Below are 18,652 nucleotides of genomic sequence, written 5' to 3'. Positions count from 1 at the left end.
GGGAAGATGGAGTCTCAGATGCAGCGCTGGCCTGTGAGGAAGGGCTGGGCCCGGGTCCCCGGGAAGTGTCAGCAGCTGGGCTCCTTGAAGGGGGCAGCGGGCAGGTGGGGAGCCTGAGGCCGAGGCTGCGGGCCAGGGAGGGGTCCTGCCTCCCCTGGTCCCTGCTCCCACTTGGCCCCAGGGGCCTCCACAGCAGGTGAGTGGGGAGACTCAGCAGTGCCCAGAATAACAGGAGGGCAGCCCTTGTCTTCCTGCTGGCATGAGGCTGCCCGAGGACTCTCCCTGAAACCAACCTGGAAAGTCCTGGGGCACGAGCTCCGGTCTACTTCCGGGGTTCAGGTCCTGCCCCCCACACCAGGAGTGTAGCCTGAGGGCCACAGGGCCATGTGGTGGGGGAGGCAAGGAGGAATCCAAGGCCCCTGGTTTACAGAAGTCCCAAAGAGGAGTCTGAGCAGGGGAGAGAGATGGCAGAGGGCAGGGGAGAGAAACAGTGGAGTGCAGGGGCCCACAGATGGTGGAGGCCTGGGCGGCACATGCTCCTGCCTCCTGGAGCACAAGGCTCAGGACCCTTGGAGGGAGGTGGCTTTGTAGGACCTTCCCAACTCAACCTCCCCCAAGATCCCACCCTGTTGGTGGGGGTACTCACCCCCTCCACATACGCAGGTCAGTCCCACTGCCCCTGGCTTGGGGCCCAGCAGCCTAGCCCAGCGCTCGTGGTCTCCCCCATCTCTGGACTGAGGCTAAGAGGGTCACTACTGCCATGGGTAGCAGATCCCAAACTGAGCTTCGGTTGTCACATAGGAGCCGTGAGATGTGTGAGCAGGGTTTGGGAGGACATACCTAGGTCCAAGGTGGCAGTGTGACAAGTCTGAGTGGGGGTGGTAGGGTCCAGGGACGTGAAGGGGCTTCACTGTGGCCGCACCACCCTCAAGCAAGAAGGCAGAGGCCCCTGCCACCCCATACAGGACAGAATCCTGACGGCCTCTTCTGGCTGTGTGCCATGCCCGAACCTTAGTCTCCTTTCATGTGGCACCTCAGCCCTGCTCCCCAAAGGACAAACACTTGGTTGGGGGACGAGGGCTCATGCCCCAACCCCCAGCCCGCTACTGCCAGGCTCCCTGCACACACATCTTGAACAGCCCTTGTGCAATTCACCCAAACAACTGCACCTGTTCCTATGTGCTTTATTGTACTGCAGCTTCACTCACGCCATATGGACAGCAGAGAACGTCTTCAGGAGAGGAGCCGGTGCCCATCTGGGCCCCACCCTGGCAAGGACCTGCAGAACAGGGGAGCGTGCTCCCTCTGTGAGCACAGGAGTCTCAGACCACCACATTCCAGCATTTCAAGGCAGGTCTGGAGATTATTCTCAAGTGCCAGTAAGATGCTTTCGAACCTCTGTTGGAGCAAGTTTAAAAGCAGTTCTTGTACTCACTTGTTATTCTGGATCAAAAGGGCACCACACCTGAAAACGGGGCTCCCTGGGGCAGGCAAGAGCGGGTTCTCACCCCTGACAACAGTACATGGGCCCTGAGAGAGATGGAAGGCTTCCAACTGGAGCCAAAGTAGCAGCGGTATTTATTCCTGAGGCTGACAGCAAATGAAAGCCGGCCAAATGCTTTCCAAAACTGCAGAGCCGAGACCAGAACAGCTACATGGAAAGGAGCCTCCTCCCAACACCTTGGGTCCTGGTTTGCAAAACGGAATGTTGTGCACACTCATCCCACCCTGCCAGGGACCCCGGTTTCATTGCTGTTAGACCCCGACTTCAACTGCTAGTGAGACACAGCTCTGTCTCGTGTGCCTACCAAGCCTTGGCTCTAGAAGAATGTATCAGCTCCCAGCGAATACCCTTCTCCCCCACTGCTCTTTCAGTTAGTATCTGTGACCTCTGGCCCCAGGGTGCTGGACAGCAGTGGGTTGGCTCCCTGCCAGCCTTGTGGCTTCTCACCTCAGGCTGGACTCCAGTCTCCCTCACCCCCACCACAGCAGGCCATTCACTCAGTGATCAAGCCCCTGGAGTGGCAGCCAAGGGCACAGGGTTCCCAGGCCGGGTACCCTCCAGGGGTCCCTTGCCTGAGACCTGCGGCCTGCCCTCTGGACTGTGCCACACAGGCTGCTCTCAGTTGGCCATCGATGAGAAAGCCTGCTGGGGCCCTCAGGTTTCACCCATCCCCTGCGGGCAGCACCTGGGTGCTGGGGACGCACTTGCCAGAGACGTGTGCACACAAGTACTGCAAGCACACCCCACATCAGGACAATGTGGGGATGTGGGGGCTGCATGGGCAAATGACCCAGGCTCAGGCTGATCAAGGACTCTGGGGTCACACACAAGTGGGTTCAGAGGACACTAATCAAGCCACTTTCTCATGTGACACAAGCAACACCACAGACACCAGCAACTGATAGGGAAGAGTGTCTTTGTGAGAGGGAAGGTTCTGGAAAAACATCAGCATAAATTCCTTCTGTTGAAAATGTAGTGTCAGGCTGAGGATGCACTGATTCGATGCTCATTAACTGTCCAACACGCCCCAGGTGCAGTGAGGCCAGGGGTGGACACGGAGGTCCAAAACCAGAGCAAGGGAAGACACCTGGAGGATGCGTATGGCAGAGACAGCACAGCCAGCGCCGGGCCAGACAGAGCTCCAACTCAGCCTCCTGTGCTCCCAGGTTGCCTAGAGAGCCCTGGCCACAGAGGGCAGGCAGGACATGCCCCTACACACTCTGAAGGCAGAAACCAAGCTGGCATAGGCCCAGGACGACACTTAGGGCTCGCGGAAAAAGCTTTGCTGCTTCCTGAACATTCTGGGAAGAATGAGGTCCCAGCAGAGCCAGCCCTGGAGCAACACTGTCCTGGAGGAACATTGTCCTGGAGGAACATGCACACACTACAAACAGCAGCATGCCAGGGAGGGTGTGTGTGGCTCACCCCAGGGCCCACCGTGCCCCACCCATGCTGCACTGCTTCTCCTGTGCTGTCCGGGCTGTCGGGCAGGTGCTCAGCTGTGTTCAAGGACAGAGGACAAATGTCTGCCAGGGAGGGGTCGGGCCACAGGGACGTCTGTACGGCCACATGAAGAGTCGTCTTGCCAGCATGACTGGAAACTAAACAGGACGACAGAGCCACACAGGGCCAGCCACGAGGACGAGGGGCTTTGGCACAGAGGCGGTGCAGTCTGTGGTCAGACGTGGAAATCCAGGAGAGGTCGGAGGGCAGTGCCAGCTCTCGCACTGCTCAAGGTCCAGGAAGTTTCTTTTAAAAGAAAAAAAAAGAACCACAGCAAACCTTTTAAAGTTAAAGACCCTTCGGTGAAACAAACAACTCATCCAACACCGAAAGCATTTCACGTCACTTTGGTCCCAGCAACTCGGGAAGACTGTTTACTTAGGCATGATGGCCTGAGATGACCCCAACCTGCAGCCAGAAGTCTCTGGGTCTTATGGCCAGGTGCTGGGCAGTGAGGACCACCCTGCCCTCAGCAGCCTGGGCCCAGCCTCTGTCACAATCAGAAAATCCCAGGGGAGCACAGATGGGGCAGGCAGGACAAGACAACCACAGGCTCACGTCAGGGTCCAGTTCCAAGACTCCATCTTTGCACCGTGGGCGCTTGTTTCTTGGGCTAATGGAGGAGGAACGAGGGAAGGGCGAAGTGCAAATGGCAGTGGCCCCACTGCTCTGCGGAGCTGGGGATGCAGGGCAGGCGAGCTACCAGTTCTGGTTGTCCCAGCCCTCATCAGCGGGTGCCATAGGCTGCACAGCCTTCTTTGCAGCTTTGGCCCGGCCCTCTCCACCAGCGCCCTCGCCGCCGCCAGCCTCCCAGTTCTCCCAGCCATCACTGTGGTTGCTGTTCCTGCTGTTGGAAACAGTCCCGGAGCCCCAGACGTCCCAGCTGTCCGAGCTCTTCCTTCCCGTGGAGTTGTCCGCGCATGTCCAGCTGTCGCTGCTGGGGGACTGGCGCGCCCTGGGCGGCTCGCTGCTCCCAAAGGTGTCCCAGAAGCTCTGGTCTACGGCGCTGTTCTGGAAGCTGTCCCCCCCGCTGTTTTGGTAGCCGCTGCCCTCCGGGGGTCTTTTAAGGAGAGAGGGCCAGTGTGAAGTCTTCTCACAAAACCAGAAAAGCAGCAGCGTGTCTGCCCTGAGGACACCTGCCTCCTCCCTGGGCACAGCTTGGGGCCCTTCCCGAGACCCACCACCCAGTGGGCCATGGCACATCAGGCCTCCTGCTGAAGCCACGCCACCCAAGCACATGCACCGTCTCCCCAAACTGGAGGAGGATTTGAAAAGACATTCGTCAAGTGCTGGGGTTTTTGCAATACTTAAATGGAAAAAACCAAACTCAGAAGCATTCAGGTCTTTTCTATAAGCTCCAAACCACTGAGAATCAACCAAAAAGGAAGGGGCTGACAAGCTGACCTTGTTGGGCCTGGAGCAGGAGCTTCTGCTCCAGGCTGGGGCCCTCCTTCCCACCTCTAACCCCACTCACAACACTCAGACCAGCCCACCTGGCGAGGAGAGTGGTGACCCTGCCCCTGGAGGGGTCCCACCCAGGGATGTGGCCTCTCGGCAGCTGCAGCTCAAGCCCAGCCTGTAGCCAGGTGCTGTCCTCCCCCAAATCCTCTGTAGTCACACACGATGGGGACAAAGCAGGACAGCACCATAGTGTGGGATGCTAGGCTAGGGCCCCCAAGGGCCTGTGAGGAGACCCTGCCTCCCTCCCAGCAGGTGCTCAGGAGTCGCTGACCACTGTGCTTACGGGGGCTCTCAGCATGGTGACCCCATTGCCCAGGCTGCAGTGGCCACCGCTCACAGGGTCTGCCCCACAGCTCGCATTCAGACGGGCCTGCAGGACAGAACAGCCCCTGCTGCTCCCTGCCCTGCCCCGACAAGTGTGATGACAAGAATGTGGCCTTGCCCATGGGGAGAGCAGTCCTGAGAGGAGGGATGCAGGCTTACCTGAAAGAGGGATCATCCACTTTTCCAGAAAAAAAGGTCGTGACATCTCGCCACCCTTTGCTGCCGACCCCCTGGACCTGTGGAGAGATGGAGAGGCTTGCGGGGGTGGATGTGGATACACATACGCACAGGGCAGGGGCTCTGGGCTTTTCTACAAATGGCTTTTGGGTCATTACTGAACATTACTGTTGTCAGGCCCCAGACAGGATGTCTAGCAGGGAAACGATGAGTGCAGGCCTCTAAGTGCTGCCACCTCAGCGCTCAGAGGGAAGCCGACCCTGGGTGGGGGCTGACGGAGGCACCAAGCTGGCAGTGTGAGGCAGACCGCAACCCTTCCCAAGCACGGCTGAAAAGGACCTACCACTTACCGAGGACAGAGCCATGGCAGCAAAACAAGGGCAGAGGGAAAGAGTGACACATTAATGCTGTGCTGGCCTCACCAGGCCAAGCTGTCCCTACATTCCTGCACTCATGGCAACCAGAGCTTCTGCAGGACAGTCCTCCCAACAGGACACTGGGCCGCAGCAAAGGAGAGCTCCCCGAGCAGATGCAATCCAGGGCGCAAAGCAACAGCCCCTGCTCCAGCACCAGTCCCGTTCCTAACTGTCAGGGGCACCAGAAGTGCTGGGGGCATGGATGTGGAGACTGGCTTTGTGCGGGGCCGGCCCTACCTTGGATGCCAGCTGAGAAACCCCACTGGACATGTCATCAAAAATCTTTCCCTCCTTCACCTACGTGAATTAAAACATATCATCAAGAAAGGGGTAGGGACAGGAAGCCCTTCCAAGAGAGCAGGGGGGCACAGATCTGGAATAGGAGAAGCCACTAAAGCAGCATGTGGACATCACCAGAAAGACTTCCCCGGAGCTTTACAGTGAATGAACTACAAATGACTCCCGGTCCACAACCCCTGAGGTGAGGACGGCACTGCCCTCAAAGGCCCCAGCCCACCATGAGCTTTTCCTGCCCAGTCTGAGCCGTGGCCCCTGGAGTAGAGCTGAGTGGGCGGGAGAGCGGCAGGGATGGACCAGGCAGTGTGGGCATTATCTCAAGTAGGGAGCGGGGCCAGGGACTGGGGACAACTCAAAGCTACCCACCCAAGGGCACACTTGTGAGGGGAGGGCTCTGAGACTCCCTTCATATGGTAAAAGGTGCTCAACTTGCTTCATCATTGCCAATGTTACCTTTTCCTGGGCAGGTTTGAGGACGTTTTCGTTCAGACTGTGGCTTAACTCTGAAGCCTGTTGAAAGGAAACAAAGAAGTAGAGTCAGTGGGCCTCCTGCACAAGCACCCACCCCCAGGCCAGAAGCAGAACCTCTGGATGGGAAGGGACAGCAGGCAGCCACGGGCCCAAGGCAGCTGCATGAAGGGTGTCCGAGCTGCCCACCCAGGCCCTCTCGCTCGTGCAGGCACAGGCGCGGCACCCACCCAGCTGCCTCCAGCTGCAGTGCAAAGAACTGCCATGTCCCCTGGCCCCGAGGGGATGGCAAGATGTGGCCCCAACTAAAGCCAGGGTAGGAGGTGGCAGGCAGAGCGGGCACAGAGGCCACCGAGGAACACCCCTCCAAATGACCAGAGAGCAGGCAGAGGCCACTTTCTGACTCTAGGTCTGGATGGGGCCATAGCCCCAGAGCTAAGCTGTGGGGATGTGGCACAAAAGGGTATTTTCAAGGGAAAGAGCCTCACAATGAGGGAAGGAGACTGGCCAGCAAGAAGAGGTCCTCTGGGTTGTTTGGCTCTGAGTGAGGAAGGACAATGAAAGCCTTGTCCAGCAGCTTCATGTCCCAGATACCTCCCAGGCCTGGATGGGCAAAGGGCTCTCCTGGGCTGCGGACCATGGAGGAAGCCACTGGCCAGCGCTCCTGGGGCAGCTGCACATGGCTCTCATCTGAGCAGACCACAGCACGGAGACCAGGGTGGTGGAGACAACAAGCACACACAGGTAGAGGAGGGGTCTGCAGGAATGACCCACAAGGAGGTGGGGAGCGGGGGACAGGGTCAACCCAGGCAGATGACAGGGACATGCTCACAGGCAAAGCACATGCTCGACCCAGACAAGGTGGACCGCGCAAAGGAGAGGAGGGGGCTTTACCGGCTCTGGCTGTGGCTTGTAGCCCCAAAACTTTCCCCAGATGCACAAGGAAATGCGTTAAGAAACAAGAGATAGGAGTGGGGAGAGCAGGGATAGAAGGGAGGGAGGGGAGATAAGGAGAGGGGAAGGGAAGGAGAGGATGAGGGTGGGGAGCAGTGTTTAACAGCAACCTAGAAGCACCTTGAACCACGCTGGGGGCCTGGCCTGTTAACAGCACTCCCCAAAATGACCCTGCTGCATATCTGTCTTGTTGCCACTGACCTGGGACAGTTTTTAGCTCTAAACAGACCAATTTCAAAACACTCCTCAGTGAACATCGCCTGGGCAGAGAGCAAATGCCCAGGACAGGCTCCTGCCCAGGAAGGAACTGCGTTCGCAGTTGGCACTCTGCAGACTTGTGGCTCTCCCCACCCACGTAGGCCTGTCCACGTTTGCATGCCCACTGCACCAGGACGCTGCGTTTTTAGCTAAACAGTCCCGAGATTTTATAGAAAGGCAAGGACAGCTACTAAATAAATTTTGAAGAAAAAACCACAAAGCCAAGACCTGAGACTGCTGCTGACACCCAAGGGAGAAGGTGTGAAGCAGACAGGAAGGACATTCGGCCCCAGACACTGGGCTCGCCATGACAAGGTGGGTAGCGCTGCCGCAGCAAGGACAAAAAACAGAGAGGGACCGCGCAGCTTACAGGATGGAGCCCAGGCTCACCAGCCCCATCTGTGCAGTTTGGGCAACCGCCCAGAGACCGGGCTGAGTGCACAGAGGGCCGCACAGAGGGGCTGTGCACAGCAGGGTGGTTTGTGCCTTCCAGTGAGGTGGCTTGGCTGCGGGTGGCCTGAAGAAGTGCTGGCTGGCTGAGGGGGGATGGTCTGGGCCCAGCGGGGCACCACACTCATGCTGTCTCTAATCCACCAGCTCAGGGACCGCAGGGCCTCGGCCATGGGGCAATGTCGCCCCTCCCCCCACCTGAGGGGGCACAGGGGAGAATTCTGAAGAATGCCATTGCAGAGGCTTCTCTTTTGTTACCTTCTGACTTGCTTGGGATCCAAATTTTGTAGCCTGAAAGGAAAGACAAAGATATGCCTGTTCACTGACCCAAGACCCCCTTTCCACCAGGCTGAGTCACCAGCTCAGGATGATCTCCTGTCTGGGCCTAAGGCCCCTAACTAACCTCAACCATGGCTCGAGGGATCCCGGCAGCTGGGCAGGTCCCAGATGCTGCAGGAGGGCCAGGCCTGAGGGCATCAGCTCCCCACAGGCACCCCCAGGGGACACAGAGGCCCCAGATCTTGGAAGCCCCCCCAACTCTAGCCTCACTGAGCTTTAGCACTGGCCCAGCCCCCAGATGCATATCTGCCCATAGACACTGTACACTGAAGGCCCAGGCCCAGGGCAAGCAGCGGGGCCGGAGCTGGCCGCTTCCCCCCAGGGTGGACTGTCAAACCCCACCAGGTCTCACATTCCCACTTGTTCCACAAGAACAGCAGCACTCACAGGGTGATAGGGATTCCCAACAAGAAGGGGTGCTCATCCACCAAAGGAGCAGCCTATAGCTGCGGGCTGGCTGTGGAGACTGCCTTGGGCCCATCTGCCGTAGGTCAGCTCAGCTGGGCGGCCACCTGCCAGCCTTGTCCTGCAGCTCCCCCTCCTCCACTCTAGGCTGAGTTTCTGATCACCTCGCTTTGCTGAGTGGGAGGCCGTGAACATTTCCCCGCCCTCCCCATCTGTCTGTGCATCGGTCAGGCCCCAGGAACTCCCAAGATCCAAACCTCGCTTCAGTAGGAAAGAAGATCAAAACCCTCTCTAGAGACCCAGAGGCAGATGTCAAGGGGCTGCCAGGAGCCAGAACCCATGGGCAATCAGGCGGTGTCTCACCCAAGCACAGCACATGCTTCCCTGCGGTCAATTCCAGACCTCTGCAATTCCATTTCTGACATTTAGATCAACCACCACCCTGAAAGCACAGTGCTGTGCTATCCTGAAGCATAACCAACCCTTGGAACTTTCTGAGCTCCAAGCTCCAGCTGCTCGCTGTGCTGAGACCACCCTCCTCTGCCCTGTCTCCTGAGGCTGAGCACGGACAAGCCTGAAGCCGCACAGCCTGCATGGGCCCTTTAGGGGGTGGGGTACTTACGCCCTCCTTGGCTGCTGAGGCGAACTTGCTGGCCCCGGTCGTGAAGCTGCTCCAGCCCTGTAAGGGAACAATGCAGGACACCCAGGTCAGCACCTGGTTCTCACGATGTGTCGGACCCTCTCAGACCCGACACCCACACATCTGTTCAACTCCGGGTTCAGAGCTGCTTCATCGGATGGCTGCAGAGAGGACTCTAGAGAAGGCCCTTTAAACACCTCTGCCCTTCCTACTTCCACGGCGAGAGGATGTTTTCTCTCGTCTGCCATCTCTGTCACCTGTCATGCCAGCGTGGCTCCCCAGGGGGCACCTCCAGGGCCCAGTGATGTCTTTTCCTGGCTGCAGTGAGCTCAGCACAGTCACACCCAACCACCACTGGGGAGAAGCTGGCCCCGCAGCAGGCACACCGTCAGCCCTAGGTGCCCACTCTGGGCACAGAGAGAGACCAGGGCGGGGGTAAAGGCACCCAGGGCCGCTGTCATAACCCGTCTCCTGCATCCACACCCAAGGTGGTTTCTTCCTGCGCCTTCAAGATATACTAGAGCTCCTCAGAAACACACTCGTGCCATTTAAATCTCACTTACTCTCATCCTCCTAAGGGAAATGCAGACTGACCCCACACTAGAGTGACCTTCATCTCCGCTACAGAGCAGAGGATGGGAGACCCAGAAACCCCAAACACGGGTAGCAGGTGCCTTTTAAAAACTCTCCTACACACAAGCTTTAGACTAAAAATTTGCTTTCTTTCCTCAGAGAGGATTCAGCAACAACTTAACAGAAGGTGCTCCTGGCTGCTGGGGTCTTTGCAGCCAGCCCTGCTCGGGTACCCGGGCGGCTCACAGCTCCCAAGAGACCCCCAGATACAAGCACCTCAGAAATTAGCATGCCTGTGGAAAGTAAACCTGGGTGGAGAACTTATTCATTTTGGAATAATACATTTCCATGGATCAAGAGAAGATGGCAGAAAGGGGAGTGCAGCCAAGTCTCCCACCCGGAGCCCTCAAGTCTGGATCCAAACGCCCTACCCACACATTTCCTCTGCATGGAGCTCGTGTCTGCCTCAAGTGTCCAGAGGCGTGCCAAGCTGGCAGGCAGAGAGCCACCTTGGCCCCGCATGCCACGATGGGCCAGGAGGGCCTAACGCCCTCCCTGGCCAGACCCTCAGGTCTCCTGCAATCACTGGCATGTCAGACACGGATGCAGGTCCAGCCCCCCCCACAGGAGCAGTTTTGAGAGCAGGTACAAAACGCAGCGGGGGCCTGACCTCTGCTCCCCAGGAAGGCTGGGAACCCCATAGCCTCTGTCCCCTCTGCCCACCCAAGGGCCCATCTTTACAAAGCTGGCAAATGCAGCTACACCAGATTGTCCAGCGGAGCCGGGGAGGCCCAGGGCAGTCTCTACCTGAGTGAGGACTTCAAGGAGGCTGGGGGCTTCCACCTATACTATGCACACTCCCTGGGGAGAGGCTCATCGTCTGTAAGGTTCACTCATGATACTAACCCTTTGGAGGAAATGGCCTGGTTAAATTTGAAATATGAATTTTATAACCAAATAAATAAAAGACTAGATACATCTGGGAATGTGAATAGCTTAAGCCATACTTTAAAAGAAGACTTCACTGGTGGTGAGACAGGGGCCACAAGTCAGAGCAATGCAGCAGGCAGGAGCAGGACAGTGCAGGGCAGGTGTGCTCACCGAGTACAGGGATGACACAGCATTGCTGAGGAAGTCGTCATCTCTCTTCTGGGGTGGTACTGTGTTCCCAAACCCCACATAGCGGCTCTCCTGGGCCCTGGGAAGGGAAACACGGAAAGGCAGCAGCTGGGACACAGATCCTGAACCTGCTCCAGGGAATGACAGCCATGGGCGGGGCCCTGCAAGGAACACCCCCAACCCTGTACCAGCTCTGGGTGCGCACGCAGTGTCCTGCCACAGCGGACAGCCATGATACCACCGACCAGTATTCCCAGCAACATCCAAAAGCAAACAAACAGAGCTTCTGGAAGAGCATCAGAAGGGTTTGACCTGATGGCTTCAGTGGATGGAAATTCATTTACAGGTCAGACTCTCATCTTCTCCTTCACATGAGATTTTCTCTATACCTAGGCCCCCTTACTTCAACACAGACTGGCCCAGGACTCCCTGCATTCAGCACATGTGCAGCCGCCTTGCCCTAGTCGGAGAGGGCAGAGCTGCCCACCAGCCCTAGGACATCCCCCCACCCACATGGCTCTGACCTGCCATGACACCCTCTGGCGTGCAGGGGCCTCACCCTTGGTAGGTGCCGAGGTCCTCATTCAACCAGTCCTCAAAAGCCTTGTCTGCAGAGGATGTTGCATTTTGGGGCTGGCCAGAGGTGCTGAAATCCAGAACCAGAGGTTAGCAGGGCTGGGCCTAGGTCATGTTTAAGAAGCCACCAGCACAGGAAGACCCAGCAAGGCCAGCGGGAACCGTGGGAATGTGTGATAGACACCTTGATGCCACACCCGGGTTCCTCCCAGAAGGAAACACCTGAGACCAGGCCAAACGCCACGCTTTGTCCTGGAGGTTGTGACCCAGTCAAGATGCAAGCAAAGGCTTCCAGCCTTATACGACTGAGAGGGGCTCCACACAGCCTCCACATGGGTACTACAAGCCAGCAGACAAAGGTCAAATGAAAGAGAGGTTGAGGGCCAGGAAGCAAATAGAAGACAAACTCCCCAGCACTGCAAAGGAGAGCTAGTGGGAACACAGAGTCAAGTTCTAACTAAGCAGTCAAACACCAAAGGGGCAACATGGCATCCCAGTGTAAGCAAGATACCTTCTCTTTGACTCAGTCACTTCTAGAACACCCCAGTGCATGGTAGAACATGGGGCATGTTCTGCAGCAGGACAAGAGACATGCACCACCACTGGGACTAGTTCAATACACCACAACTGGCCTGCGTGGTGGGAAAGCGCACAGCCAGCACAGAGAATGGAGGCTTGGCTGTAACAGTGGGTGGGTATGAGCAGCCCCATGGCCTGCGTGACACAAGTGCCCACACGTGTGGCATGTGCACCTGGGAGGACAGGCCCTTAGCACAGCCCTGGGCAGGGGAGATCTTTGTGTCTCAGATACAACCTTGCTGTTTTTACGCAAATTTTTGTTATTTCAGCAATTTAAAAGAGCTGCTTCTCCCAACAGCTCTTAGTAGTAGCTCTCAGTCAGCGCTGGCCCCACAACACCCAGGACGGCATGTTCCCATGGGGTTCTGTGCTGCAGACCACAATGGTAAGAGGCTAGGGGAGACTCAGGGTGGCTACCGGTGGGCCGAGGACAGCGGCGTCCTGGGCTGCGGTGGGGTCCAGCTCTGTGCAGGTGATGAGTCCAGGGACCATTCTTTGCCTTCAGCCAGAGTGGCTACCTGAGAAGGGGACAAGGGAGGAATTGGGGGGCTGCAGATTCCTGCTTCTCTAACAGGCCCCCAAGCACGCCATATGTAGCTTCTTCTAAGGCTCAGCAGCCATGGGCCAGGTTTAGAATAAAGCATGAGTGTCAGTGCAGACCTTGCCTTGACTGCAACCAAGAGCAGGGGCAGCTCCAAACTCAGTGCCTGGGGATCTGCTCACCTGCCCCCCACACAGCAGGCCTTGAGCTTACCTGAGGGACAGCATTCTACCCAGGAAGTGTCAGAGGGCTCAGGGGTCACAGCTGTTTACCCTCAATGCTTTTCCATAATTGGGGAAGTAAATCTTTCTTCTACCCCTGTTATTACAGGCCATTTGCTTCCACCCCTAGGCAGGAAAACTCTGCTTTAGAGAGGACAAAGGCTAACCCTGGCTACAGGCAATTTTCCTCTGGGTTCCTGAAAGCTCTGTTCGGGAGTGACCCCTTGTCTGTGCACCTGGACCATGCATGACCTCTGCAGAAGAACCCCAACCCCACAGCCTCTGAACCCCCAGCGAGAGAGAGCATATGCAGGCGCAATGGCCTCAGCGCAATCAACAACATACGGCGAGGGCCTCATCTACCTTATCCCTGAAGAGGGCCGCGGCTTTGCTGTTGTACTTCTCCTGCAAGGACCAGCAGGGATCATAATCCTCTTGGGACTCCAGGAATGCTCGGAATTTAGCATTCCCACCAGCTTTCATCTTCTCCAGCTCAATGTCCTTCCACTTGTCCATGGTAACTGAGCGCACAAAGCTAGAAACCAGAGTACTGATCTACTTAACACATACTGGCAGCCGCGCAGCCGCTGTGGTGCGAGTGTCGGCACGGGCGACCAACCCTTGAAGATGGTGGTGTGCAGGGCGGCTGAGCACCTTGGGTGGCAGTGAGGGTGGTTTGGTCCCAATGTAGTCTGTTCTTTGTGCTCAATTCGGGTTAAACTAAAAAACCATGGCTCAGCCTACAGGGCGGGTACCTCCACCACTCTGGAAGGGCACTGACCTGAGGTGCACCCCCAGGCCTCGGTGCTTTCCGGAGCATTCCAGGCAGATCCAGATTCCGTAGGTCACACTCACCCACTGAGGATTGAAGGCGCCACACTCAAAACAAACCTGTAAAGAGGACCACGTGACTGCCCGAGGTAGCTCAGACCCAATGTGGGGGTGGGGGTGGGCAACAAAGAGCCAGAAAAGAAACAAGGAAGCCTGGAGCCTGGCCACTGAGACAAGGTGGTCACAGTGCAGGGTCTGAAAGCCAGCAGGGGCTGGGTGGAGGCCATCACGGCCCATGGTCACAAACACAGCAGGCAACATGGGCATGGCAGAGGAGATGAGGAGTACATGCAGCAGGACAAGGGCTGCTCCAGGCGCGGCCAGAGGACACAGACCAGGAAGGAAGCTGGAAGCAGGGCAGGCCTGCCAGGAAACCGACGTAAAGGGAAAGAAACTATAATAACACATTCAGACAGTAACACAAAAGTGACCAAGACAGAAACTTTCCGAAGTAAACATGTCTCCCCCCTCGCACTGCCCAAGAATTAGCATTTAGTGAGTATCAGAAGCCAGCCTGCCACTCTTAACCATCAACTTTTCCTCTGTGAGGCAGGTAAGGGCAGGCCCTGCCTTCCTAAACTCCTACAGAAGCCTGTGTCGCGTGAAGCAGGTAGGACTTTCAAGAGACCACACTGCCCAAGACAGCAAATGCTCACGTTGTTTTCATCCTGTACCCTGACTTCTTTGAGAACTTTCCTGGTCCTTGGACTGGCCATGATGCTGCAAGAGAGAAAAATAAAGCTTTTAAAATTACAAATTGGCTACTTTGAAAAGAAGAAAATCAAGTCAGCACCACAAAACTAGAGGACAGATAACCTCATGAGCTGCTCCAGGAGAGTCTTCCAGAAGCTAAAGAGTGACACAGGCAGGCTGCAGACAGCTCTGGAGAAGGATTTACTGAAGGAATCTGTTCTCCAGAAAAACTGGAAGCAGTCTGGGTCTCCCAGGCCAGGGGGCAATGCAATTATTAAGAATGAAATGCAACTGCTGATGTTTATTTTGCTTAAGTATCATATACTATGACTGCACAATTTATAAAAAACTATCTTTTCAGTGGTAAAGTTTCCCAGTAATTGATTATGGGGTTGTATATACAACTATGTGATGATACCATGAGCCAGTGAACATAAACTTCAGATGCTTTGTGTGGTGTGTGAATATATCTCAATAAAACTGCATTTAAAAAAAATGCAGATTGACCGCTAAACTGGATTTCATGCCTAAACGGGTTGCATAGAGACCTGGCCTGAAACCCTTCAAATCAATGGAAGTCCCTGTGCAGTCTACATCTCCCCCCACAGCACTGAGACTTCCTGGCTGTGCCATGGCTATGCCAGTGTCGTGCGCCAGGTGTGAGAGGCCAGGTGTGCTGGAAGCACGGCAGGTTGGTCCTCTGTGGGGTCACCTTTCTCCTGAGAGATGGAGATGGCGGCTGAGCAGCCAGCACAGAAGGGCAAGGCAGGGAGCCTGGACATCACCAGACTGCCATCAGCTCAGAGAGACTCAGAGGACCGCAACACAGTTCAGGCTGAGAAGAAGAGCTATTTATCTCTTCACAGACCTAAGAGTTTTAGGAAAGTTAACTTCAACTTGTGTCCCATTTGAATTCGTGAGCAGGAAAATCAGAAAAATGACAGATTTAAAGCCAGAAAGAAGGGAGAGGGGGTGCAGTGTGCCGGGTGTAAGCTAACTGCCCAAATCCTGCGTAAGCCATGGCTGACCCGGCTGGAGAAGATCTGAGCAGGAGACAGGGACCTGGGTGAGGCTCCTAGACCCTACCAGCCTGAAGCTGCATGGACGCCTCTTGTCTGAGTGTGGAACCTGTGGCCTGCTCCCTCTGACTCATGCTGCATGCAGCACACACTCTGTGAGCGCATCCAGGTGATGGAGACCTTGCACACATGCGCTGCAGAGGATGCCTCCATGTCGTCTCCTTGCTGCTTCACTCTTACACTCAAGATGACTGTTGGCAGCTGGCTTTTCTATTAACAGTGTATAGTTGGAGCGTTATGTGGAGGCACAGCTTGAAAACACAGAAGACTCGCCATCCTGTGTTTCCTTTCTACTCTTAGTTGTCAGAATGGGGGCACTGACTCACGGGAATCAGACTGCTGCACACGACCAAACCTTACAAATCTGGACACTCTCGGCCCTTGATGTCCATTAGCGTACACTCAAACTATTTGAATTTAGGATTAAACACTTGTTTTCCATAATTGACCAAAACAAAATCAAAAGTTTCCTCAGGGCTCCTCTCCACCTTGCCCCTCTCCATGTTGTTCTGATGGTCTACTGAGCTCAGAAGTGCGTGAGGACAGTGAGGACAGACATTCAAAGGCACCGTGATGCCTGCCAGCTGCACCACTGGGCCCGAGTCTCACACAGTGCCATCGCCACACTGAGCAGCTACTCACGTACAGCACCAAAGGTGCAAACGGGCAAGCACAGTGGGAGAGGAGCCCCCATGTACCCTTGTCTCCCACAGCCACCCAGGAGCCCTTGTGGGGCCATCCGGGGCTGGAGGCCCACGTGCCCACAGAGAAACCAGGACCCATCAAGATGAGGTGGCTGCATAGACTGGACCAGCCCAGGGCTCCAGTATGAGACCAGCGCTCTTTCCAAAGCACCAGTCTTTGCCTTCAGGCAAGCAAGTGGTTTTCAGAACAGTCAAACCCATGGTGAAAAATGCTCTGAATTTCCAGTTGTGTTTACAAGGCAGAGAAGAACTACTGGTTGATTTAAAAGGAGCTCTTCTATGTGACCAAACTTTGATATTTCAGAGCCTTTTAGCTTTCTTCTGAATTAACTTTAATAACATGGAAATAAAATCTGCCTAACTTTCTAAATCTAAACATGAGTTTATCCTGAAATATAATCTAAGAACTCATTTTAACACTTAAAACCAAGAATGTAAAAATATGTTCTGATACACTCAAAGTCTCAATGTCTAAGAACAACAGATCTTTCTCATTCTAAGGAACAGATTATTTCTGAACTGCCTGGGATATAGTCACAGAAAGCTAAGAGGTACATATCCTCTGGCACATTATTAGAGCCCCATTCTCAATGCCACAATAAACAGCGTGGCAAGGAATGTTAGGTCTGCATTAAATGAGCAGAATCAGGAGTCTGTCCTTAAACTGTTTAACTCAAGATTCACGAAGCATAGTTACTTCAAACCCACAGAAACTAAAAAAAAATAAACACCTCAGATTCTTCTTCCTCCCCCAAGGTGATCACCCACATGAGAGGGTAAGGAGGAGAACATCACAGACACCAAGCTGAAGCGGCCATTCCTGATTAAAGTGGCCTTCTTGGTACCTTACTTCTTGGCTTGACCAGCAACCAGCCCATTGAGGACTTGAGATGGGGCCCGACTGGATTCCGTGTCCAGGCCAGGTCCGGGGTCCCCAGGAACCAAGAAAGGGGCAGACCCGGCCCACCGGTTCTCACTCCACGGAGGGGGTGGGGGTGGGCAGGGGTCCCCGGAACTAGCGGAAGACATCAGACCCTGGAGGGGAAGCAAGCTCGGGGAGGGTGTGTGTGGAAGGCCGGAGGCGTGCCGAGCGGTGGGGATAGGGACCCGGGTGGGGGCGGCCTGGCAGAAAGCGTCCGCGGGAGGGTCGGAGGAGGGAGTCCCCGTAGGCAACAGGCCGGGAGGTAGGGGGCCGGAGGGGCCCGCAGCCTCAGAGCCAGAAGGAGGCAGACCCGGGGCGAGCGCGGGGCGGGGGCTCGGGAAGGGGGAGGATGCGAGGGGGTCCCCGTGGGCAAGGGGTCGGCGGTCTGAGGCACGCGCTTACCAGGCGGGTGGACCGCACCACCGGATCGATCCCTGCGGGCTCGGGCCGGGTGAAGGTCGAGCCGGGTGGAGGTCGCGCCGTGCCGCGGAGCTGCACCGACGCCGCGCGCCTCTTGCCCACCCGGCCGCCACCCGCTTCCGGCTACGTTGCGCTTCGCAAGGCTTCACGGAACACCGGAGGCGGGCCGGCCGGAGGCGGGACTTCCGCCTCGGTGCCAACGATGCCGGAAGTCTCTGCCGGTCCCCATGGCGACGCGCATCTACCCCGCGGGCGTGGGCCTAGCGCTGGCCCTGGGCAGGTTCCGAGTCTGACAGGCGGGCATGGGGAGACTGGGAAGTGGCCTGCGCTGGACCGAGCCCTGGACCCGGGCCGGGACTCAGGTGTTCTACGTCTGGGCATCGTTTCATGTTTCCTTTCACTCAGCAGCTGATAAACTCCAACCTCCAGCCGGATGCCACAAGGCTGGTTTCAAAGACTGTTGTGCAGATCAGAACTGAGCCATTGAATAGTTTATTCCAGGGGAAAAGGCCCAACAAGAGGGTAGTAGTTAGAGCAATAGAGGTTCGCCAGGAATACCAGCCATTTAAAAATGGCTGACGTGGAAAGATGTACTTAGTGCATGTCAGAATCTGAACGGGAAACCGATGGCTCGCTCAAATTAGGATAATTCAAGGCCGCGTTGTATAAAGGTGTGAGTGGGCTTAAGGAAGCTGCAAGGAATTGTGCACATGGGGCAGCAAAATGTTAGTCTCTCCAGGTTCCAGAGGCTAGGGGAGGGAGAGGGTGGGCGCCTCAGAGATGTGCTCATTGGTTGAGGTCCACAGCCAGCCCAAGGTGACCTAGCAGGGCAAAACCAGGAGAGTAAATGTGCTGGCCTCTCTCTTTCCTCCCACCCTCTGATCTCCTGCTGGGCATCCTATTGGCTGACCCCAACAGAAAGTCACAGGACATGGGAGCCCACTGGGACAGTCTAATGTGGGGAAAGACAGGGAGTGGTTCTGGATTGGTAGCTGGAAGGGATGCAGCAAGCATAATGTATAATATGGGTTTTTCAAGTAGGCTACAAAGTAGTATGAATGGTCGGAGCCCAGACATGTGAAAGTATGCCTATTGAGAGACAACTATTTAAAATTATTATCTGGGGATGGGACAGCGTAATTGCAAGTTATTTTTAGCTTTGTTTTTAATCTTTGGTTTCTTGTTTTGTCTGCATTTT

At 56.0% G+C, this 18,652-nt stretch overlaps 1 protein-coding gene across 3 annotated transcripts; it reads right to left on the bottom strand.

Moving 5' to 3' along the window:
* Positions 1 to 3,349: 3,349 nt before the first annotated feature.
* On the bottom strand, positions 3,350 to 17,582 carry ARFGAP1 (ARF GTPase activating protein 1). Of its 3 annotated transcripts, none has more exons than XM_077117452.1 (13): positions 17,437 to 17,582; positions 14,293 to 14,356; positions 13,587 to 13,696; positions 13,169 to 13,340; positions 12,461 to 12,561; positions 11,448 to 11,534; positions 10,871 to 10,967; positions 9,179 to 9,235; positions 8,071 to 8,103; positions 6,136 to 6,192; positions 5,623 to 5,682; positions 4,952 to 5,028; positions 3,350 to 4,067 (listed from the first exon to the last, which is right to left on the bottom strand). In XM_077117452.1, exons 2-13 carry the CDS (start codon positions 14,350 to 14,352, stop codon positions 3,707 to 3,709), a joined length of 1,272 nt encoding a protein of 423 aa, XP_076973567.1. In that variant the 5' UTR covers positions 14,353 to 14,356; positions 17,437 to 17,582; the 3' UTR covers positions 3,350 to 3,706. The 3 variants fall into 3 exon arrangements, with proteins under 3 accessions (XP_076973567.1, XP_076973568.1, XP_076973569.1); XM_077117453.1 differs by lacking the exon at positions 17,437 to 17,582 and adding an exon at positions 16,844 to 17,151; XM_077117454.1 differs by lacking the exon at positions 5,623 to 5,682.
* Positions 17,583 to 18,652: the final 1,070 nt, after the last annotated feature.

The sequence above is a fragment of the Tamandua tetradactyla genome, chromosome 1 (genome assembly GCF_023851605.1).
Source record: "Tamandua tetradactyla isolate mTamTet1 chromosome 1, mTamTet1.pri, whole genome shotgun sequence".
Taxonomy (NCBI): Eukaryota; Metazoa; Chordata; class Mammalia; order Pilosa; family Myrmecophagidae; genus Tamandua; species Tamandua tetradactyla.
The sequence above is the reverse complement of the archived record's forward strand: the minus strand, read 5'-3'. Positions and strand labels throughout refer to the sequence as shown.

Excerpts from the sequence above, each read along its gene's own strand:
- ARFGAP1 (XM_077117452.1), bottom strand. The coding sequence starts at position 14,352 with ATGGCCAGTCCAAGGACCAGGAAAGTTCTCAAAGAAGTCAGGGTACAG. Across the intron at positions 13,697-14,292 it reads GGGTACAGGATGAAAACAAC|GTTTGTTTTGAGTGTGGCGC; the intron begins GTGAGCATTTGC and ends TCCTCTTTACAG. Across the intron at positions 8,104-9,178 it reads CCTCAGCAGCCAAGGAGGGC|GCTACAAAATTTGGATCCCA; the intron begins GTAAGTACCCCA and ends CTTTCCTTTCAG.